Source organism: Cyanistes caeruleus, chromosome 11 (assembly GCF_971803275.1).
Source record: "Cyanistes caeruleus chromosome 11, bCyaCae1.hap1.1, whole genome shotgun sequence".
NCBI classification, from domain to species: Eukaryota; Metazoa; Chordata; class Aves; order Passeriformes; family Paridae; genus Cyanistes; species Cyanistes caeruleus.
The window spans coordinates 17,034,285-17,055,209 of NC_141711.1; the positions used below are offsets into that span (position 1 = coordinate 17,034,285).

Genomic DNA, 20,925 nt, shown 5'->3' on the forward strand with positions numbered 1-20,925 from the left:
TGAAATATGTATAAGCTTTACAGAATTGCAGAGAACCACAGCACCTTTTCAGGAGGATAGCTAGAGCCTGGCTCTGTGTAGGACTGCAGTGGCTGCTAAATGTGTCTCCCTGAGCCCCAAAGCATCTTGTTTGCTCTGAGTGTCAGGGGGAGATGCCTAGTGGAGTTCTGGAAAGCCCAGCCAGGTCACTTGCCAAACGCCTCCAGGCCTGAGAGGTGGTGAAGCTCAGGTTACTCACTCAGGAGTATGTACAGCCCCAGGAAATGTCACAGTCCACTGAGCTGGCAGCCTCACCCCTTGCACCGCGCAGCCCGAGCGGCTGTAGAGCAGATGGGTGTCAGCTGCCGTCAACTGGGGGGGCTCGGGGGTTTGCACCCACCCTCAGCTACAACCCAGGGCAGCAGACAGAGTCCCATGGGCTGAAAGAGGTAGCAAAGAGTGTGTTAGAGTCCTGAGGTGCCTGTGCTCTGAGACAAAGCCTTCCCATGCAGAAACAAGTTATTATACTCCTTCATTTTTAGCTAGCCTGGGGGTGAAGCCAGGCTGGCATGCTGTCCTGTGTCATGTCCAGTAATTGCCCAGCCCATGTGCCACATCCCTGCCTACCCACACTGGACAGTACATTGGGTCTGCTCCCTTCCTTTATCCTTGCCTGCTGTTCCTCAGCAGTACAACATCATGCAGCTCTCAGGATTTCCTGCTGCTTGTTGAGAGCTGTTGTGCTCCAGCCAGGCCAGGGACTCAGAAACATAGCTGGCCAGCTTCTGGCCTGTCTGGGTCATCCTAGCCCTGGGGACAGTGGCACAAGCTGAAAGTAAGTAGAGAAAATACATGTTGTGCTGAGCTGCTGGAGTAGTGGGCTTGATGCCTATAGGGTGGGCAGGGTGTGATGGGGTGAGGAAAGGAGCAAGATGGCCAAGCTGGGAGAGGAAGGAGTGGGAGGAGGGTAGTTGTTGGATCAGCTCTGCTTTACAGCATAACTTCGCCCTCAGCTTTGTCACTGTCCCCATGACGTAAACTCCCCGTCTGCCCTCAGAGAAAATGAACCACTTGTGCTTGGCAGTTGCACAGCAAGTGTTGGGAGCACTTGCAGGTGAGGGGGCCTTGTGGAACTTGATGACCTCTTGTGGCTCCTTAAGCCCTTTGGGTCCTGTGCACCTTGCAGAGCTCATCCTTGCCAAGACGTGGAGGAGGAGGTGGCAAAGGCTGCCATGCTCTGGCCAGGATGTTCCTTCCCCAGTTATTACACTAATTACTATTAGATTTTTTCTTTAATCCTTGAAATTAAGCATTACTGCTGATAAAATCTGTCCTACTGCTGTACTTCTAAAGCCTTTTTGTTTGTTTGTTTGTTTGTTTGTTTGTTAGATCTCTGAAGCTGGGAAGGATTCCTTGCCTTCTTGGTTGCACTGGAATGCCGAGAGCAGCTCCCTGGAAGGGTTGCCCCTTGACACAGACAAGGGTGTCCACTACATCTCGGTGACCACTCTGCAGCCCTTCCCAAATGGGAGCTATGTCCCACAGACCACAAATGTCTTCTCTGTTGAGGTCCACCAAGAAGACCACAACGAGCCTCAGTCAGTGCGAGTGGCCGTCCAAGACACGAGTGAAACAGCGCCTTTTGTGTGTGGCTCGGAAGAGCCAGTCACTATCCTGACTGTCATTTTGGATGCTGACTTAACAAAAATGACACCAAAGCAGAGGATTGAACTCTTAAACAGAATGAGAAGCTTTTCAGAGGTGGAACTTCACAACATGAAGTTGGTTCCTGTTGTAAATAACAGACTCTTTGACATGTCAGCCTTCATGGCTGGGCCAGGAAATGCAAAGAAGGTGGTGGAAAACGGGGCCTTACTCTCATGGAAACTGGGATGTTCCCTGAGCCAAAACAGCGTCCCCAACATCAGCAAGGTGGAGGCTCCAGCTAAGGAAGGAACCATGTCTGCCCGCCTTGGCTACCCAGTTGTTGGCTGGCACATTGCTAACAAGAAACCTCACCTCCCAAAGAGGATGCGGCGGCAGATCAACGCCACCCCTACGCCTTTGACTGCCATCGGGCCGCCCACCACTGCCGCACAAGAGCCACCCACCAGGATTGTCCCCACCCCAACGTCACCTGCCATCGCGCCTCCCACAGAGACAACGGCGCCCCCGGTCCGGGAGCCCATTCCACTGCCAAGGAAGCCAACAGTCACCATCAGAACCAGAGGCCCCATTGTGCAGACACCCACGCTGGGGCCGATCCAGCCAACCAGGGTAGCAGAAGGCACGGGCACAACCTCTGTGCCGATCCGCCCCACCATGCCCGGGTATGTAGAGCCCACAGCAGTGATCACACCGCCCTCAACTACCACCAAGAAACCGAGAGTCTCCACCCTGAAGCCAGCCACACCGTCCACAACAGATTCCTCCACAGCAATAACACGGAGGCCTACTCGAAGGCCCAAAACTCCCCGTCCGACAAAGCCTCCCAGCACAACCAGATCCCCCATCTCCAAGCTGACAACGGCCTCTCCGCCGTCCCGCGTGCGCACCACAGCCAGCGGGCTGCCCCGGCCCTGGGAGCCAAATGAGCCACCCAAGCTGACGAACCACATTGACAGGGTCGACGCGTGGGAAGGCACCTACTTCGAGGTTAAGATACCGTCGGATACCTTCTACGACAAGGAAGACACCACCACTGACAAGCTGCAGCTGACCTTGAAGCTGAAGGAGCAGCAGATGATCGAGGAGAATTCGTGGGTGCAGTTCAACAGCACCAGCCAGCTCATGTATGGCATGCCAGACCACAACCACATCGGGAAGCACGAGTACTTCATGTATGCCACCGACAAGGGCGGGCTTTTTGCCGTGGATGCTTTTGAAATCCACGTCCACAAACGCCCACATGGGGACAAGTCTCCAGTGAAGTTCAAGGCCAGGCTGGGAGGGGACCATAATGCAGTGGTGAATGACATCCATAAGAAGATCATGCTGGTGAAGAAGCTGGCTCTGGCATTCGGTGACAGGAACAGCAGCACAATCACAGTGCAGGACATCACAAAAGGCTCCATCGTAGTGGAGTGGACCAACAACACGCTGCCCCTGGAGCCTTGCCCTCGGGAGCAGATCCGGACTTTGAGCAAAAAAATTGCGGATGACTCTGGCAGGCCGAGCCCAGCTTTCTCCAATGTCCTGCAGCCCGAGTTCAAGCCTCTGAATGTGTCCGTGGTTGGTTCTGGCAGCTGCAGGCACATCCAGTTTATTCCCGTGACCAAGGATGGCAGGGTGATCTCAGAGGCCACGCCAACGGTGGCAGCAGGCAAAGACCCTGAGAAGAGCAGCGAGGACGATGTGTACCTGCACACCGTCATCCCTGCCGTGGTGGTGGCCGCCATCCTCCTCGTGGCTGGCATCATTGCCATGATCTGCTACCGCAAGAAGAGGAAAGGCAAGCTGACCATCGAAGACCAGGCCACCTTCATAAAGAAAGGCGTGCCCATCATCTTCGCCGACGAGCTGGACGACTCCAAGCCCCCACCGTCCTCCAGCATGCCCCTCATCCTCCAGGAGGAGAAAGCCCCACTGCCCCCTCCAGAGTACCCCAACCAGAGCATGCCGGAGACCACACCGCTCAACCAGGACACCATCGGGGAGTACACTCCGCTGCGGGACGAGGACCCCAACGCGCCGCCCTACCAGCCTCCCCCCCCCTTCACTGCACCCATGGAGGGGAAAGGCTCCCGCCCGAAGAACATGACCCCGTACAGGTCCCCACCGCCCTACGTTCCCCCTTAACAAACGGGAGGCTCTCGGGGGAGAAGGGGCCTCCAGCTCCACACCGGTGCTGTCTGTGGGCCGGCAGCCCCCTCGCCAGCCGGGAACACGAAACCCCAGCCCGCTCCCCAGCAGGCTCTCCCCGGCTGCGCCCGCCGCACCGGAGCGCTCGCGGGACTTGGGGGACACTTGTTTTATTTTTGCCTAACAAGCTTTGGTTTTATTTTATTCATAGAAAAACGAAAATCTCGGCTCAAAGATGCCTTCCCGGCGGCTTCGGCCGGGGCGGTGGGCAGGGAGGGGGGTCGGGACGGGTCGGGCCGGGTCGGGAGGAGCAGGCAGCACTGGGGTAGCACTCTGGGTCTCCGCTGTTTGCCTTTAACACTAACTGTACTGTTTTTTCTATTCACGTGTGTCTAGCTACAGGACGTAACATGAAAGGTAGCCTAAAAATAATTAAATTCAAGGGACTTTCTGAAGTCGATGGTTTAAGTTTTTACATTTAATCTGCTGTTTACCTAAACTGGGATGTGTAGTTTTTGGGGAGGGGGAGGGCAGTGCTGTGCTGCAGGCGAGCTCCATGGGCTGGTCAGCGGGGCCAGCCATCCTCCTCCTCCTCCTCCTCCTCTCGGGGTGGATCAGCTTCTTGGTTTGGGGTTTGATTATTTTATCATTTTTATTTTATTTTTAATCAAAGAAATCCTGTCTTTCTCATGCATCATAAAATAGTCATGTGCTGGGTCAGTCTGGCCTGAGGTGCCCATGGCTGAGCAGGGGCTGCATCGCTGTGCCGGGGAACGCTCGCAGAAGGATGAGCTGAGTCCTGTGCCACGACGACTTCTCTGCTTCCCAGCGAGCACCAGGGTTGGGAGGGTCGAATTTAAGCAAAACCCCCTCCCCATGGGGTGTTTTGACGAGCGTAGGGTGTGTTCTCGGTCCCGGCTGCTCCTTGGGACTGTGTAGGAATGGCCTCGCTGGCCTCACGCTGGCACTCCAGCCTGGACACTGTTGGAAAAGATTAAAAAAAAATTTAAAAAATAAATAAAAAGAAAAAAAAAAAAAGAAAAAAGCGCGCCAGGAATAGTTAATAGTTAAAAAAAAAAAAAATCAGTGAACTCTCAAATCTAATTTTTTACTAAATTTTTGATACAGACTCCGATTGTTTTATTAAAAAAAAAAAGACTTACAAACCGGTGTGCGGCTGGCAGCAGTTTGTACGGGCTCAGCCCCCTCGGGCCCGCCCCGGGGGACCCGCCACGGTACCGGTACCGTCCCCATCCCCTCCGCTCCGAGCCCCGGCATCCCCAGCCGGATTTGCCCGTGTGCGCCCCGGGTGGAGGGCGGGCCGCGCACACCGGGGCCGGACCCGCCGCTTCACTCCGGGACGGCGCTGCCCGGGCGCCGGGGTGTCCCCGGGAGGGCAGCGGGGGGAGGGGGTGCTCTACCCCCGGCTCCGGTCTCGGCGGGTCGATGTCCTCGCCGCGGGGCGATGTCCTCGCCGTGTGAAGAATAAACCCGCCCGGGGATGCCGGTGCCGGTGCGGGGGATGCCCGGAGCCAGCGCGGCCCCGCTCCCGCTGCTGCCGCGGCGGGGCCGCCCCGGGGCGGTGGCGGGGCGGGGGCGCCCCCTGGCGGCGCCCGCGGGCGGTGACGCCATCGCCCGGCCCGGCCCCGCCCCGGAGCGGCGGCCGCGCGGCGCCGCCATGTCGGGAGCGGCGGGGCCGGGTCCGCCCGCCGGGCCGGGCCGCTCCCCGCTGCCCTGCGCCCCCCGCCCCGCCGCCCCCCTCCAGCTGGCCGGGGGGGCCGAGCCCGCAAGGCCCGGCGTCGCCGTCATCGACCTCCGCTTCCCCCGCGGCGCTGCCGCCGATGTGAGTGCGGCCGCGCCCGCCGCGGTACCGGCGGGGGGGGTACCGGGGTGGTCCCGTGGAGTCACGGGGGGGTGCCGGGGGCGGTACTGGCAGGGATTGTGCCGGGGTGGTCCCGGGGGGAGGAAGACAGGGGCCGTGCCGGGCACGGTGCAGGGCTGGGGGAGTCGGGGCCGGCTGTGGTGCCGGGGCAGGACGGGGGATGCCGGGGGCAGCAGTGGGGATCCCGGTGCCGGTATGGGGGGAAGCCGGGGGCGGTCCCAGGGCAGAAGGGATGCCGTGGGCGGTATGGGGAAGATGTGAGGGGCGGTCCCGGGGCGGAGGGGGTGCCGGGGGCGGTGCCGGTAACGGGTGGATGCCGGTGCTGGGGTACCACCCTTACCGACGCTGGGCGGGATGCTGGGGATGCAGTGCCCGTCCCAGTAGAGTGCGGGATCCCGATATGGGGCTGTGCTAGTGGGGGTACGGGAACGTGCCGATCCCGGTACGGGAGGGGGATTGCCGGTGCCCGTCGCAGTACTGGGGAGAGGATGCCGCTGCAGGGATGGGGGGATGCCGTTGTTGGACCTTCTCTTGAGGCCGCCGGTCCCGCAGGTGCAGGAGATCGTGTTCAGGAACTTCTACACAGCGTTCCTGAGCGTGCGGGTGCAGCGGCCCGGCCCCGGCGGGTCCCGGCGCTGGGTGACCTGCCTGCGGAACCTGTGCCTGATGCCTTGCCCACACACCGAGGAGGGCTCCCAGGACTACTTCTGTCTCCACCGGCACCAGGTCAGCATATCTGGATGGGACTGTGGCATCACTCACCCTTCTGGGGCTCACCTCTCTTTGCCCACACCCCAGGATGGCTCCCAGTCCAGGCATCTGGTGCCACTGTCCCACTGGCCCCCATGGCTGTGAGCGTCCCTGTGCACCAGCGAGCCCACATGGGATGATGCTTCCCTTGGGCTTCTTCCACCTGGGGTGGGTTGGGGTTTTGGGAGGATACCCCAAAAGCTGCCCCCCGGCAGTGCCAGCCCCTGTGGTTACACTCCCTGGCCCTTGCCCTGCAGATGCTGTGTGACGTGGACCAGGTGACAGCAATGCGGTTCATCCTGCGACAGCCCTCCCCAGTCTGGCTCCATTTCACCATCGAGGACCTGCAGATTTTCCCCCCTGGACAGAAGGTGAGCAGGTGCCAGAGCTACCCCACTGCCAGGCATGGGTAGGGGGCCAGGACAAGCCACTGTCCCCAGCTCTATACCTGGCATTTCCTCCTACAGCTCTGGGGAGCACACACAGGGCTGTGGGTCCAAGTCCTTGTCCTTTGCTGGGGCACTTGGGATCCACTTGTGGTGCTGGGAAAGGGACTGCTCTGACAATCACTAAGAATTCCCTACGAAATTCAAGGGATAGTAAAGTGACACTTCCATAGCAGTATCACTAGGGGTGGCCTCTAAACCCCATCACACTGCCTGGTGTAAAGGATGGAGGAGATAGGGTTGGGAACACCCCGTGTGACCCTCTGGATCTGTTTCAGAGTCCCCAGAAGGATTTTCCCTCCTGGCTCTCCCAGCTGACCCCTCCGGAGCAGCCAGCCAGCCTGCATGGGGTGAGTAATCACTGCCGAGGTATTGGAGGAAGGTGGGACTTCTGTGGGGTGCCAGCCATGAGCATCCCTCAGGAGGCTGCCAGGCCCATGCCTGGCTCCAGGCTTTCACCAGGAATAGCTGCGGAGCCCTGAAATAACCCGCCTCGTGCGGGAAGTAGTTTGCAGCGCTAAGAGGAAAAATATCTCCATGGGGATGTGCTATTTGAGGTGACACTTAAGTCTGTTTGTCCTCTAGTCTGGGGACAGGAACATCCCCATGGGAGCAGTGGGTGCACAGCATGGCTCAGTGGCAGGTGGGACATATGGGGACAGGGATGGGACGTCCCTGTGGGAGTGGTGGGTGGGATGTGTAGGGACAGGAATAAGAACTTCCCTGTGGGAGCAGTGGGTGCACAGCATGGTTCAGTGGCAGGTGGGATGTGTGGGAACAGGGACAGGGACATCACTGTGGGAGCAGTGAGTGCACAGCATCACTCAGGGGTGGGTGGGTGGGACATGTGGGGACAGGGCTGGTTCCTAGCACTTTGCAGAGGGTGTGCTCTGGGGAACACATTGCCCAGCCTGGACAGCATGTGGGCAGAGGGGCATCACGGGCACAGCACATGTTTACAGATTGCCAGCCACATCTGCCTGGCTGGTGGCCTTTGGTGGGCAAAGTCCAGGCAGAGCAGGGCCAGGATGGGAGCTGGCTTGCCCATGGGAACCTGCTGAATCAACTGGAGGTGCTGCCTGCAGGAGGGTGGCACATTGCCCACATCTGCCAGGGCAGTTCTGCTACTGGGCTTCCATGCTACAGTGCTCACACTGCACCAGCAGTGAGGCTGCTGTTCCCAATCCTTGCCCAGTTGTGTGACAGTTTGGGGAAGGTACCCCAGTCCCTTGCTGATTGCTTGGATCATGTTCCCTTTGGCAAGGAGTACCTGGGGCAGATGCCAGAGGTTGCTCTGAGGTTGGCTCTTCCCAACACCACCACAAGGCACCCCCTCAGTGTGACAGAGCTGTGCTCCCATGAGAATTGTGCCCCAGCCAGGAGAGCTGCTGCTGAGCCCACAGGTCCCACCTGGCTAAAGGTCTCTGGGGTGAACCAGCACGTGTGCCCGGGATTCTGCACCCAAGCCCAAGGAGCATCGCACAGTGAGGCTGTTGGGAAACTCTGGACTGTGTGATTAGGTTTTTAATGATTAGCCAGCAATCAGCTTTCTGTCCTCATCCTGGCCACCTGCCAGCAGAGATGGGCTGTGTTGGCACCACAGCACCCAGGGATCAGGGTCACTCACCCATGTCCCCAGTGGTTTGTTTTCCTAGAGAGGGGCCCTGCTCACCTCACGTTGGGAAACCACCGGCAGGTCAGGAACGTGGGCATCATCACGTGCCTGGCTCCCTGGGAGGCACAGCTATCCAGCCACACCACTGCCCATACCCGGGGTCATCCAGCCTGTCTGGGCCATCCCTGCTCCACAGCATTGTGCCCACTTCTTTCCAGGAGCTCCCTGATCCAGAAAAGGTGTCGACAGAGGTTCAGCAGATGTGGGTGCTGACAGAGGTGATCCGGGCTCGCCAGGCAGCTGCCCGCATCGGGCGCTTCGACGTGAGTCCCACCACCCTGCTGATGGGGACCCCGACCCTGCCACATGGCTCAGGAGCCCTCCCAGAGGGGCTGCTCCCAGCAGGATGGGGCTGGAGTATCCCAGCAGTGCCGTGCAGTGATAGTCACTCTCTTTCCCAGGTGGATGGCTGCTACGATGTCAACCTGCTTTCCTACACCTGAGCCCGCTGGTGCTGGTGCCAGCTGGGGAGAAGTGCCCCTTCCATGCTCCCGGGGCCTGAGTGGACTCCTGCATTCCCGCCTCGGCCACTGACCCCGCGGGGGTCCCAAAGCCCTCCCTGTGCCCCTTCTCTGACTCCCTCTGCACTGCCTAGCAGTGAGGGCCAGCGCTGCCACTCCAGAGACCCCTGTGAGCCTCTCCTGGGCACGTCCCGTGGGCAGAGCCCGGACACTGCAAGGGGATGCGGGGGGACCGAGGGGTGCGGGCGTGCTGGAGGGGTCACCAGTAAAAGCTGCTACGTTGGCCCTGCCTGTGCCCGCCTGTCTCTGGGGGATGGGGGTGGCCGTGCCGGCAGCCCAGGGGAGGCGGTGCCGAGGGCGGGCCGGGCCGGGGGCGGGGGCCGGGGCCAGGGCCGGGCGGACTCCATGTCCCAGGCGCCCCGGGGCCGGTCCGAGCCGTGCCGGGAGGGAGGAGGAAGAGGAAGATGCTGCGGGCGGGCTGCCGCGCCGCGCTGTCCCGCCGCCCCCCGGGCTCGGCGCCGCGGAGAGGGGCCGGGGGGAGCGGGCCCGGGGAGGAGGGGCTGAAGCAGACGCCCCTGGATGCCCTGCACCGGGCCCGCGGCGGGCGGATGGTGCCGTTCGCCGGCTGGACCCTTCCGCTGCACTACGGGCAGGGCCACCTCCAGTCACACCTGCACACCCGCCGCCACTGCTCCCTCTTCGACGTCTCCCATATGCTGCAGGTAGAGGGGTCGGGATGAGGGGGCTGGGGCAGGGAGGGGTACCCGCAGCACCTCACAACCCCCCCGGCCCCTTGCAGACCCTGGTGTACGGCCGGGACCGCATCAGGTTCATGGAGAGCCTGGTAGTGGGGGACATCGCCGAGCTGAAGCCAGGACAGGTACGGGGCGCTGGGCGGGCACCAGGCATCCAGTGGGGACGGAGGTCCCCGGGATGCCCTGGGAGGGTCCAGGCACCCCGCCCACGCTTCCGTGGGCCGTGTCCCGCAGGGCACCCTGACGCTGCTCACCAACGAGAAGGGCGGCATCACGGACGACCTCATCGTCACAAACACGTCAGAAGATCACCTCTACGTGGTGTCCAACGCCGCCTGTGCTGACAAGGACTTGGCCATCTTAAGGGTATGGGACTGCCTGAGCCCCGCGGGAGGTGGGGACACGCAGCGGGAATGAGTCCTGATGCCTTTCGGTGACACCCGTGTTGTGTGGGGTGAGGTGGCTACAGCCACGTGTGGGGCTGGCACTGGCCTGGCCCCCGTGCTAGCAGCCCACTGTCACCCTGGCAGGACAGAGCGGCGCAACTGCAGGCCACCGGCAGTGATGTACACCTGGAGGTGTCAGACAACGCGCTGCTGGCTCTGCAAGGTAGTGGGTGCCACACATGGGCCTGCCCTCCTCCGGGTCCCCTCCCGGTGGATGTCACCGCCCTCCCCACCTACCCCCCTTTCCCTGGGCACTGGTGTTTTCCAGCCACCTGCCTCCCCAGGTCCCTCCATGGCACGGGTTCTGCAGGCAGGGCTGTCCGATGACCTGGCCAAGCTCTCCTTTATGAATAGCATCACCACGACCGTCTTTGGCGTGCCAGGCTGCCGGGTCACACGCTGCGGTTACACCGGCGAGGATGGCGTGGAGGTACCCAGGGAACTGTGCCAGCATCCCCACTGCGGTGCCAATGCAGGGGAAAGCTGTGCCCCACTGACCCTGCCCATGTCCTGCCGTAGATCTCGGTGCCTGCGGCGCGGGCGGTGGAGCTGGCTGAGAAGCTGCTGGGTGTCCCCGATGTGTGGCTAGCAGGGCTGGCAGCCAGGGACAGCCTGCGCCTGGAGGCTGGGCTCTGCCTCTATGGCAATGACATTGACGAGACTGTCACCCCTGCCGAGGCCGGGCTGATGTGGACCTTGGGTAGGTCCACCTCCACCTCCTCCTTGGGGCAGGCAGAACAGCAAGGTGTCCTCAGTGGGTACAAGGGGACTGGTCAGGCATCACCGACCCTCACCCATCTCTGCCCTGCAGGGAAGCGCCGACGTGTGGCCATGGACTTCCCTGGTGCTGCTGTCATCATGGCACAAGTGAAAGACAAGCCGAGGCGCAGGCGAGTGGGGCTGACATCGGTGGGACCCGCCATCCGGCCCCACATGGCCATCCTGGGCCCCGAAGGCAGACCTGTGGGTAGGTGGGGGCAGTGGGGCTGGCACGGGCATGACCCTGAGCTGTGGCCATGGCATGGACAGGGGCTGGCCAGGCCCCTCTCACCTCCCCGTATCCTCACATCTCAGGCACAGTGACCAGCGGATGTCCCTCACCCTGCCTGGGAAAGAACATCGCCATGGGCTACGTGGAGGCAGCACACAGCCGGGCCGGCACCGAGCTCACCGTCGAGGTGCGGAAGAAGCAGCACCCTGCCGTCATCACCAAGATGCCCTTTGTGCCCACCCAGTACTACATGGCCAAATGAGGCCAGCACGCACCACGGGCACAGTGCCCCGGCCCCAATAAACACCTTGTCCCTTTCCCCTGGCCTCCTCTCTGGTGATGGTGGCAGTGCCAAAACAAGGAGCAGCAGGTGGGCACAGCACTTTTAATGGTGTTGGCAGTACCCAGCCGGTGGTCCTGGTGCTGCTCACTCCCGGTGTGTCTTCATGGGCTCTGCTGCGGGGCCATCCCTGCAAGAGAGAGGCAGCGTGAGCACGGCTGGGGCAGCACCGAGCGCAGCATGCCGGCACTGAGGCAGGCACCTGCCTGTCTGTGCGGGGTGGGCAGGGCTGGGGGCACTTTTTGGGGCATACTGGTCTGGGGTACAGCTGGGAGAAGGGCTCAAAGGTCGGGGGGCACAGCTTGGGGGGCACTTATCAGAAGTCACAGCTGGGGGAAACAAACCGGGGCCGGTGTCCCAGAGGCCCCCATCTGGACCGTACGGGCAGGTGGGCAGTGACTGGGCTGTACTGGGGCAGGGCTGCAGCTGGGGGGACACTCAGTGGGCAGGGGTCGCTCACTGGGCTGCGCTCCGAGAGCGCCGGCAGGACGCGGGAGAAGCCGGGCAGGCCCGGGGGCTGTCAGGGGGGGAATCAGCGGTTTTGGGCCCGGTAGCGGTCGGGACTCACCGGGGCGGGCAGTGCCGCTCGGCGGCGCCGTTGCGTCCCGCCGGGCCGGCGGGGGACAGGGAATGCGCGCGGGGCCGGGCGGGCGAGGCCCCGGAAGCGGTGCCGGGGGAGCGGCGGCCGGCGGGGCCGGTCCTGTAGCAGAGCGCGGCCACCGCGCCGCCGTAGGTGCGCCAGGCCAGGCGCACGCCCAGCAGGCTGATGCCCAGCCACAGCAGCAGCAGCTGGCACAGCGCGGCCCGCACGTCCTGTGCCGCCCACTCGGCCGCCAGCTCCCGGCCTAGCGCGGCCAGCGCCCGCCACGGCGGCTGCCAGCCCGCCGCCACCGCCGCCATGGCCGCGGGGTACCGGGGGCGAGGCTGCCGGAGGGGGCGGAGCCGCTGCCCGCCCTCAGCGCCGCCACAGCGCGGACACCGGGGGGCGTGGCCTCCGCCTGCCTCCTGCGCTGGGGGGGGCGCGGCCTCGGGGCGCCGGTTTAGGGGGCGTGGCCTGCCCCGTACCCGCCGCCAAGCCCGCGCTGTGGGGGCGGGGCCCCGCGGCGTTGGCTCCTCCCCGGGGCGGGGCCGGGGTGCCCGCTCCGGGGGTAGGGCAGCCATGGCGGGAAGCGAAGAGGAGCCGCGGTACTCGCGGCAGATGTGAGTGCGGGGACCGGCACCGGGGACGGCAGTGCCACAGCACCGGGGCAGGGCGCGGGGCAGTGGTGCCGGCCCCCGCTCCCGCTGACGGTCCCCGCCGGTACCCGCAGGTACGTGCTGGGCGGCGGCGCCCGGCGGCTGCCCGGCTCGGCGGTGCTGGTGTCGGGGCTGCGCGGGACCGGAGCGCAGGTGGCGACCGCGCTGGTGCTGGCGGGGACCGGGCGCGTCGTCCTGCACGACTGCGGTGCCGCCTGCACCGCCGACCGCAGCCAGCAGGTACCGGCGGGGCCGGGCGGGGCTCCTGGTGACAGGTACGGATGAGGTTCACTGTGACAGGTACAGGTGAGGATCTCATAACAGGAACTAGTGAGAATGCCGGTAGTGGGCGCAGATATGAGTGGGGATCCTGACAATAGGTACAAACAGGGGGCTCACTAACAGGTAGAGGTAGGGGCGAGTGTCCCAGTAATGAGTGTGGGTATGGACATGGGTCCCAGAGTACAGGTATGGATGAGGGACCCCATAACGTGTATAGCTATTGATAAAGGTCCCGGTAATGGGTACAGACTCAATGTGGGGGTCCCAGTAGCAGGTACGATTATGGATGGGGATCCCCAAAATAGGTACAGACAGAAGTTCCAATAGAAAATACAGTATGGATGGGAATGCCCCATAAGATATGCAGGTACAGACAAGGGTCTTGGTATAGGTGGGACCCAGGTGGGAGTCCCAGTAAGAAGTACAGATGTGGGTGGATGTCACAGTAATAGGTGCACTTGGGGGAATCCCTGTTTGCAGGTTTGGGGTTTGGGGTGAGGGGCTTCCAATAACAGGTACAAGTTGAGGTTGCTGGTAAGGCACAGGGTGCCCTTCATTGTCACAGGTAAGGTCCTTAGCCCCCACACCAGTGCATACAGGGCCTGTGGTGCACCCCACCGTGGTGAACTGCACCCCAGACCCATAGGGTGCCCCACCATGTGTTCACTCTGCAGTTCCTCCTGGGGGAGAGTGATCTAGGACAGAACCGTGCCAAGGCATCTCAGCAGGCCCTGGCCGAGCTGAACCCCTGTGTGGTGGTCGAGGCTCACACCGGGGAGCTGTCGGAGGCCTTCCTTGCCTCCTTCCAGGTGAGCCTGCATCCCTGCGCCCTGGGGACCCCTGGGATGGCAGCACTCACTGACAGACCTGGCACAGGTGGTGGTGCTCACTGAGTCCCCGCTGGACGAGCAGCTCCGCATCGGGGACTTCTGCCATGCCCAGGGCATCTGCTTCATCGTGGCTGACACCAAGGGGCTGGCAGGGTAAGGGGGTCTCATGGGGTCCTGCGCTGGCTCACCTTGGCCCCAGAGCCCCCAGCCTTGTGCTGCAGCCCATGTCCCCAGTATGCTTGGCCTGGACAGGACCTGGCAGTGCTGGGGCAGCTGGCGGGGTACTCCTCTGGCAAAACCCCATCAATCCTCTCCAGGCAGCTGTTCTGTGACTTTGGGGAGCGCTTTGTCGTTGATGATCCAGCAGAAGAGGATCCAGTGTCTGCTGCTGTGCAGCACATCTCCCAGGTAGGAGGGAGGGCAGCCCCTGCAGGATCCCCCAAAATGTTGCTGCCTCCTCCACTGGCTCTATGCCACCCTAGTCCAGTGCCCCACTCTCACATAACCTTCCCGTCCTCAGGGCAACCCAGGAGTGGTGACATGCATGGGGACAGAGAACAGCCGTGGCCACCTCTTTCACGATGGTGACCTGGTGACGTTTTCGGGCGTACAGGGGATGACAGAGCTGAACGGCCAGGAGCCCATCCCCGTGCATGTGCTCGGTGAGACCTCTGAGGGAGTCCTGGCTGCCCTAGCTCGGGGTTGAGGAACTCACCGGGTCCTTGACAGTGACTATAATGTGACATCCGTGCTCCTCTTGTCCCCAGATGCCTTCAGGCTGGAGATCAGTGACACCAGCTCCTTCTCGCCCTACCGCTGTGGGGGTCTTGTTTCACAGGTGCAGCGGCCCCGGGAGTGTTCCCACGTAAGTCGCTCTCGGCCCCACGGTGCTGCCACCCGAGCTGGGGCACTGCTGTGCCATGCCGTCCCCACAAAGGCGTTCACCCCATCCCCGGTGCTGTGCTGGCAGGAGCCCCTGCGCCAGGCACTGGAAGAGCCCAAAATCCAGGTGGCAAATCCCGAGGATCTGGCACGCAGCCGCAGCCTGCACGCCGCCTTCCAGGCCCTTCACGCTTTCCGCAGGGATCAGAGCCGGCTGCCGCGGCCCAGGGCACCGGTGAGTCCTGTCCTGCTCCTGCCGGCCCTGCCGAACCCCTGCCCGGGACTGCCCTCTCCCCTCTGCCTGCAGGCGGATGCCGAGCGGGTGCTGGAGCTGGCGCGGAGCCTGGGCGCCCGGCAGGGTCCCCTGGATGAGGGCATCGTGCGCTCCTTCGCCAGCGTCAGCGCGGGGCACCTGTGCCCCGTGTCCGCCGTGCTCGGGGCGCTGGCGGCCCAGGAGGTGCTGAAGGTGAGCGGGGCGGGGTCCCGCTGGCCACGGTGGCGTTTGGTGGCCACGAGAGGGCACTTGCTGCCCGCCTGGGCACGGCGGCTCCGGCAGCAGGGCTGGGCAGGGGTGAGGGGGAGCACCTCGCTGGCCACCTGCCCACGGGCTGCTCGCCCCAGGCCGTCACTGGGAAGTTCCTGCCCCTGGGCCAGTGGTTGTACTTCGACGCCCTGGAGTGCCTGGAGCTGGCGGGGGCCCAGCAGCTGACAGAGACCGACTGTGCCCCGGTGAGACCCCGTGTCCAGCCCCTCCCGGGGTGCCGTGGCTGCTGTGCTCACACAGCTCCTTGTCCCGGCAGAGAGGCTCTCGCTACGATGGCCAGATTGCCGTCTTCGGGGCCAATTTCCAGGAGAAGCTGGGCCAGCAGAAGTACCTGGTGGTGAGTGGGCAGGGGCTGTGGCACTGGGAGGCTGCGGAGCATCCGGCTGGCACACGGGGAACTGCAGCATCTCTGCCCTGGCAGGTGGGAGCTGGTGCCATCGGCTGCGAGCTGCTGAAAAACTTTGCCATGATGGGGCTGGCAGCGGGGCCGGACGGGGAACTCATCGTCACTGACATGGACACTGTTGCCCTCTCCAACCTCCATCGGCAGTTTCTCTATCGCTCAGCAGATATATCAGTGAGGCAGCATGAGGCAGAGGCTGAGCTCCCCCCAAAGGGCATCTCGGCTGTCCCTAGGGCTGCTCACACCCTCTCTGCCCTGGCAGGAGCCAAAGTCGGTGGTGGCAGCAGCAGCCGTGCAGCGCATGAACCCTGATGTCAGAGTGACAGCTCACCAGAACCAGGTGGGACCTGCCACTGAGATGCTCTACAGGGACAACTTCTTCCAGCACCTGGATGGCGTTGCCAGCGCCCTGGACACGATAGAGGCCCGTGAGTGCCAGTAAGGGCAAGGGGGCCGAGCCCCTGGACACACTCCCTGGGTCCCCAGCAGTCCTGGCTCCCTGCAGGCACCTATTTGGAGAGTCGCTGTCTCCGCTGCCGCACACCACTGCTGGACTCAGGCACGGAGGGGACACAGGGGAACGTGGTGGCCATGGTGCCATCCCTGACCAAGCCTCTGGAGCCAGCCACTCCCAGGGATGGCACCTTCCCCTTCTGCACCCTGCGGCACTTCCCCCGCACCATCCAGCACACGCTGCAGGTAGGTTGAGCTGCCCCAGCCACAGCACCCAGCAAAAAGGCACCAGGACCTTTGTCTTCCTTCCCTGTTTCCCCTGCAGTGGTGGGCTACAGGCAGGATATGGCCCCAGCTGCTTCCTGCTGGCAGCCTGAGTGCTGCTGCTGGCCCTGCCAGAGCCTCCCCCTTCCCCTGGGATTGGGGGCATAAGGGGGAGGTTCCAGTGCTCAACACCCATTTCTCCTCTGCAGTGGGCCCGTGATGAGTTTGAGGGGCTTTTCCAGCTACCTGCAGAACAAGTCAACCAGTTCATGGAGTGAGTGGGCTTTGGGGGTGAAGATGCTGGGAGAAGAGCTTCCAGCTCTGCCAGGTCACTGCTGGGAGCGGGGAGAGGGTGCCAGACTGCCGCATCCCACCCAGGTGTTTCACAGGATTGCTCTTGGGTCAGCATCAGCAGCTGCCTGGTTTTGCAGGGACCCAGCTTTCCTGGAGCAGCAGCCACCAGGGAAGGTGCTGGAGCAGGTGTGGGACAGCCTGCGGGAGCGGCCGCGGGACTGGCAGGACTGTGTGCGCTGGGCACGCCGGCGCTGGCAGAGCTGCTACCACGATGCCATCACCCAGCTGCTGCACATCTACCCCCCAGAGCATGTGAGCCTAGCACCGCAGGGCTGGCACCCTCTGCATGCCCTTCCCTCCACCGGCCACCTCACTGCAGGCAGGGATGCACATTCCTGGGCCTGACTCCTCTCTCTGTGCCAGGAAACCAGCCCGGGTGTCCCCTTCTGGGCAGGGGACAGGAGCTGTCCTCATCCACTGACATTCAACCCTGACAATGTGAGTGCAGGGAGAGCTGTGGGGTCTCACACAGGAATGGTGTGGGCAGAGGGAGAGCCAAGCCTGTGCTGGGCACACAGGGAATACTGAACTGTAGTTGTGCTCCATCTGCCACAGCCTGTGCGGGGCTGCCAGGTCCTGGGCTGGGTCTGTCCCTGTCCCCCAGTCAGTGAGGGCACTGCAGGGGACATGCTCTGTGACCAGAGGAGGAGGAGAGGCTCCTCCACCTCTGCTCTGGGGCAAAGCCAGGCAGTTCTACCAGCTCAGGGCAGTGCTGGCAGTCCTTGGCTGTGTGGGACCACCCCAGCAAGGCACCCCATGGCCAGCCCTGTTCTACTTTGCAGGACACCCACCTGGACTATGTCTTGGCCGCTGCCCACCTCTTTGCCCAAGTACACAGAGTGCCACCATGCAGGGACCGGGCAGCCATCCAGGCCATCCTCCGTGGTGTGGTCCTGCCACCCTTTGTACCCCAGGAGGGGCTCCAGATCCCCCTCACAGAGGAACCCACAGAGGAGGCACAAGTTCCCACAGGTGAGCTTCCCTGAGGTTCCCAGGGATGTTCCTGGCTCCAGCCTGGTGGTGGTGGGGCTGGGCTTCTTGTCCCTGCTCCAGCACCCAAGATGACGCAAGACCAAGGTGGGGTCACCCCTGCAGTGCCACTGTGCAGGAGTGTCACACCAGGGGTCCCCGTGCCCCCAGATCACAAGCAGCTGACAGAGCTTACCCAGGACCTGGTACAGTGGAGACAGGAGCTGTTGGGGGATGAGAAGGCACAAGCACCCTTAATGGAGCCCATCCACTTTGAGAAGGTAGCAGAGCAAGGCAGCTGTCCCTGCTCAGCCTGGGGGGGGTTGATGTCCCCATGGAATGCAGATATCTCCCCACTCTTCCCCACAGGACAACGATGTCCACATAGATTTTATCACAGCAGCATCCAACCTGCGTGCAGAGAACTATGGCATCTCTCCTGCCACCTGGATGATGGTGAGAGGGGCAGCCTGTAGTGTCAGGAGTCCCTGTCCTGTGTGGAGCAGCTGGTGACGCCCCTCCTGTCCTCAGAGCAAGCGAATTGCTGGACGGATCGTGCCTGCTATCATCACCACCACAGCAGCTGTGGCCGGGCTGGCGTGCTTGGAGGTTTACAAGCTGGTCTGGGGGTGCCAGGACCTCAGCTGCTACCGTAACAGCAACATCAACCTGTCTACCTGCCTGCTGCTCCGTGTCCAGCCCCCACCAGCCCCCACCTACCGGGTAGGACCCTCTTCCCTGGGAAAGTACAGCTGGGGGACACCCAGGGGCCAGTGGCATCTGCTGCAGGACAATGTCAGGGGGACCCAGGGAAAGGAGGTGGCCGTGCAGCAAGGGCAGCCCTGGCCATAGCACTCCAGAAATGGATCCAGGTGCTAGAGTTGGTTGGGAATGCTTCCAGGCAGTGAAGAACCAGCTCCTGCCCCTGGCTGCCCCCCAACACTGAGACATTGCCACTGTCCCATTCGCCCAGCTTCAGGCCCAGCCGTGATGCTCTGGGGTGCCCATGGGGATGAGGCAGCCCCGCTGCCCCATGGCAGGCCCCACGCGGAGCCCCACAGCCAGGGCTGGGAGGCCGCTGCAGCCGCACTCATCTGGCTTATGGAAACCAGCTGCGGCAGGCAGAGAGCAGCTGGCACCGGGCCGGGAAGGGCCGCCCGGGGGAGCGGGGCCGGGGGTCCCGGCGGTGGGGAACCAGGGAGGGAGAGCGGGGGTGGGGGCAGGCCCAGATTGGGACCGTCTGGGCTATAGAGGCCCCTTTGTCTGGGGGTTTATGGCGTGCGAGGCAGCCCTTCCGGCACGGCAGGAAGCGCCGATTGGAACCAGATTGGCCCGGGGGGCCCAGGGCCGGGGGCAGGAAGAGGGGGAGGGAGGCGACTCCGCTGCCTTGTGCCGGCTCCAGCACCACTTTGGGCTCACGGCTGCCCCATGGCCCCCCAGACTCCATGCCCAGTCCTGTGCCATCCTGGCTGAAGTGTCCCTGGGTTGGCATCATCCCTGGATGGAGGATGCTGCTGGGTCTGGCCATGCCCTCAGGTCCCTGCAGCAGCACCCCGACACCTCCATGTCCCAGGGCGAAGACACCCGGCGTGACATTTCACACCCAGCTGCTTGGCTGTGATGGGAACACATGTCCCCAAGGCCTGCTTGGTGTGACCTATGTCCCCATGGGGACCTGGGGAGCCCACACTGGGGACCAGCCTTGTCCAGAGGAATATGCTTCCCAGGGCCAGAGCGATGTATTTGGTGGTGGAGGGCCAGGCCGTGGCTCTCCCTCTGTGCCGAGCAGTTGCTGCCCTGGTGAGGATGGGGTTAAGCCCTTCTCTCCACCAGTGGGATAAGTGCAGGCAGCAGAAGGCGGAGGTGAGAAGGCAGCAGAAAGCAGGAGGGAGAGTGACCAGGTGCGAACACCCCTCCCGAGTGGGGCTGGGGCCAGGCGGGCAGTGCTGGCGCTGCCTGCAGCGAAGGCAGATGGCTGCGCAGCCCTGCCAGACGGTGCGGGGCCGTGTCCGGAGCTTGGCCCCGGGCTTGGCACCACACTGGCCTCCTTGGGCTGGAGCAGGGGTCGTGGGGCCACAAGCATGAGAAGAGGTGATTGTGTAGGGTTGGGCAACGCTTCAATGGCCTTTTGTGCGCCTCTCCTGGCCCGGGGCTAGGGGCAGTGCTGGCCCCACACTACACTGACCCCTGAAGTGGACCCCAGCAGTGCTGGGGGGGATAGTTGTGTCCCCCATTGCCCCTGCAGCACCACCATGGTGCCCTGCCCATTTGCCTGCCCTGACGTCCTCCAGCCCTTGTGCTGCACCAGTCCCTGCCCCCTGGGGCTGGGCAGCCAGGATTTGGGGTGCCAGTGCAGGCTGCTACCCCCTGGCAGTACGGCGGGCGGGAGTGGAGCTGCTGGGACCGGCTGGAGATGCATGCGGTCGGCGCAGATGGGCAGGCGATGACGGTGCAGGAGGTGCTGGACTGGCTGCAGGTGAGCCCAGTGCTGTCAGCGGTCAGCCAGGTCACCCTGGGGGATGCAGGGCCAGATCCCGACACACACCTCTTGCAGAGGACACATGGCTGGACCGTGACCATGCTCCTGTGTGGCGACATCGTGCTCTATGACAGCAAAGCAGATGCAGAGACACGGGCCCTGCAGCAGGCGCAGAGGTAGGCCTCCGGCTCCAGGGCCCAATCCTGCCCTGGGAGGGGAGGGCTTCCAGCCCCCACTGCCTCAGTCCTGAGCCACTCCAGCTGCAGTGCAGCTCCCAGCCAGCTGCTGGATAAACATCCTGCCGGCAGCACTTCCCGTGGCGGGACCCCTGCCCGGCCCCTTGCTGCCGGCCCCTGCATCCCACCAGCCTGGCCGGACACCCCTGAGGGGCCCAAGGCACCCCTGGAGCACTCAGACAGCCTTGGGGACAAAGCCAGTAACCCAAAAACCCCCTCTCCCTGCTACAGGTTATCAGAGAACTTGGAGGACGCCAGGATGCCGAAGCAGCAGGACCTAGAGCTGCTGTACGTGTGCGAGGGAGAGGATGCTGAGGCTGAAGATAGCCGTCCCCCTCTCCTGTGCTCCCTACCTTGAGCAAGGGGCCGGCACCTCCTGCCCCATGCAATAAACGCTGCAGGCTGCAATGGCCCTCATTGCAAAAACCCCCTGCTTGCCTCTGCCCAGAGTCGGGGCACAGGCACTC

At 63.2% G+C, this 20,925-nt stretch overlaps 5 protein-coding genes across 27 annotated transcripts in view; 4 read left to right on the plus strand and 1 right to left on the minus strand.

Annotated features, from left to right (window-relative positions):
- The window catches only part of DAG1 (dystroglycan 1), a 49,874-nt gene extending 45,639 nt beyond the window's left edge, over positions 1-4,235 (plus strand). For all 6 annotated transcript variants that reach the window (XM_086845113.1, XM_086845111.1, XM_086845112.1 and 3 more), the window contains one exon: positions 1,369-4,235. In XM_086845113.1, coding sequence (XP_086701239.1) covers positions 1,369-3,777 — 2,409 coding nt within the window. In that variant the 3' untranslated portion in view covers positions 3,778-4,235. The remainder of the gene's footprint in view (positions 1-1,368) is intronic.
- Positions 4,236-5,458: 1,223 nt separating this feature from the next.
- NICN1 (nicolin 1, tubulin polyglutamylase complex subunit) lies at positions 5,459-9,279 on the plus strand. The gene is made up of 6 exons (XM_086845139.1): positions 5,459-5,623; positions 6,215-6,388; positions 6,670-6,783; positions 7,137-7,208; positions 8,692-8,796; positions 8,935-9,279. Exons 1-6 carry the CDS (start codon positions 5,459-5,461, stop codon positions 8,974-8,976), a joined length of 672 nt encoding a protein of 223 aa, XP_086701265.1. The 3' UTR covers positions 8,977-9,279.
- A 131-nt stretch (positions 9,280-9,410) lies between these two features.
- AMT (aminomethyltransferase) lies at positions 9,411-11,504 on the plus strand. The gene is made up of 8 exons (XM_086845138.1): positions 9,411-9,716; positions 9,794-9,874; positions 9,984-10,115; positions 10,280-10,358; positions 10,480-10,625; positions 10,715-10,895; positions 11,007-11,162; positions 11,270-11,504. Exons 1-8 carry the CDS (start codon positions 9,459-9,461, stop codon positions 11,446-11,448), a joined length of 1,212 nt encoding a protein of 403 aa, XP_086701264.1. The 5' UTR covers positions 9,411-9,458; the 3' UTR covers positions 11,449-11,504.
- Positions 11,505-11,556: 52 nt separating this feature from the next.
- On the minus strand, positions 11,557-12,513 carry TCTA (T cell leukemia translocation altered). Its single transcript, XM_086845141.1, has 2 exons — positions 12,095-12,513; positions 11,557-11,656 (listed from the first exon to the last, which is right to left on the minus strand). The coding sequence occupies exons 1-2, from the start codon at positions 12,424-12,426 to the stop codon at positions 11,614-11,616; spliced, it is 375 nt and encodes a 124-aa protein (XP_086701267.1). The 5' UTR covers positions 12,427-12,513; the 3' UTR covers positions 11,557-11,613.
- An 86-nt stretch (positions 12,514-12,599) lies between these two features.
- Positions 12,600-20,884, plus strand: UBA7 (ubiquitin like modifier activating enzyme 7). 18 transcript variants are annotated; one of them, XM_086845125.1, is made up of 24 exons: positions 12,600-12,726; positions 12,837-13,002; positions 13,719-13,853; positions 13,921-14,027; positions 14,192-14,282; positions 14,395-14,536; positions 14,642-14,739; positions 14,845-14,991; positions 15,064-15,222; positions 15,378-15,485; positions 15,557-15,637; positions 15,722-15,877; positions 15,966-16,131; positions 16,209-16,402; positions 16,630-16,694; positions 16,852-17,026; positions 17,138-17,212; positions 17,557-17,746; positions 17,915-18,024; positions 18,113-18,199; positions 18,275-18,466; positions 20,118-20,219; positions 20,298-20,398; positions 20,690-20,884. In XM_086845125.1, the coding sequence occupies exons 1-24, from the start codon at positions 12,686-12,688 to the stop codon at positions 20,814-20,816; spliced, it is 3,015 nt and encodes a 1,004-aa protein (XP_086701251.1). In that variant the 5' UTR covers positions 12,600-12,685; the 3' UTR covers positions 20,817-20,884. The 18 variants fall into 18 exon arrangements, with proteins under 18 accessions (XP_086701251.1, XP_086701249.1, XP_086701257.1 ...); XM_086845123.1 differs by having other exon boundaries at positions 12,614-12,726; positions 17,870-18,024; XM_086845121.1 differs by having other exon boundaries at positions 12,660-12,726; positions 14,812-14,991; positions 17,870-18,024.
- Positions 20,885-20,925: the final 41 nt, after the last annotated feature.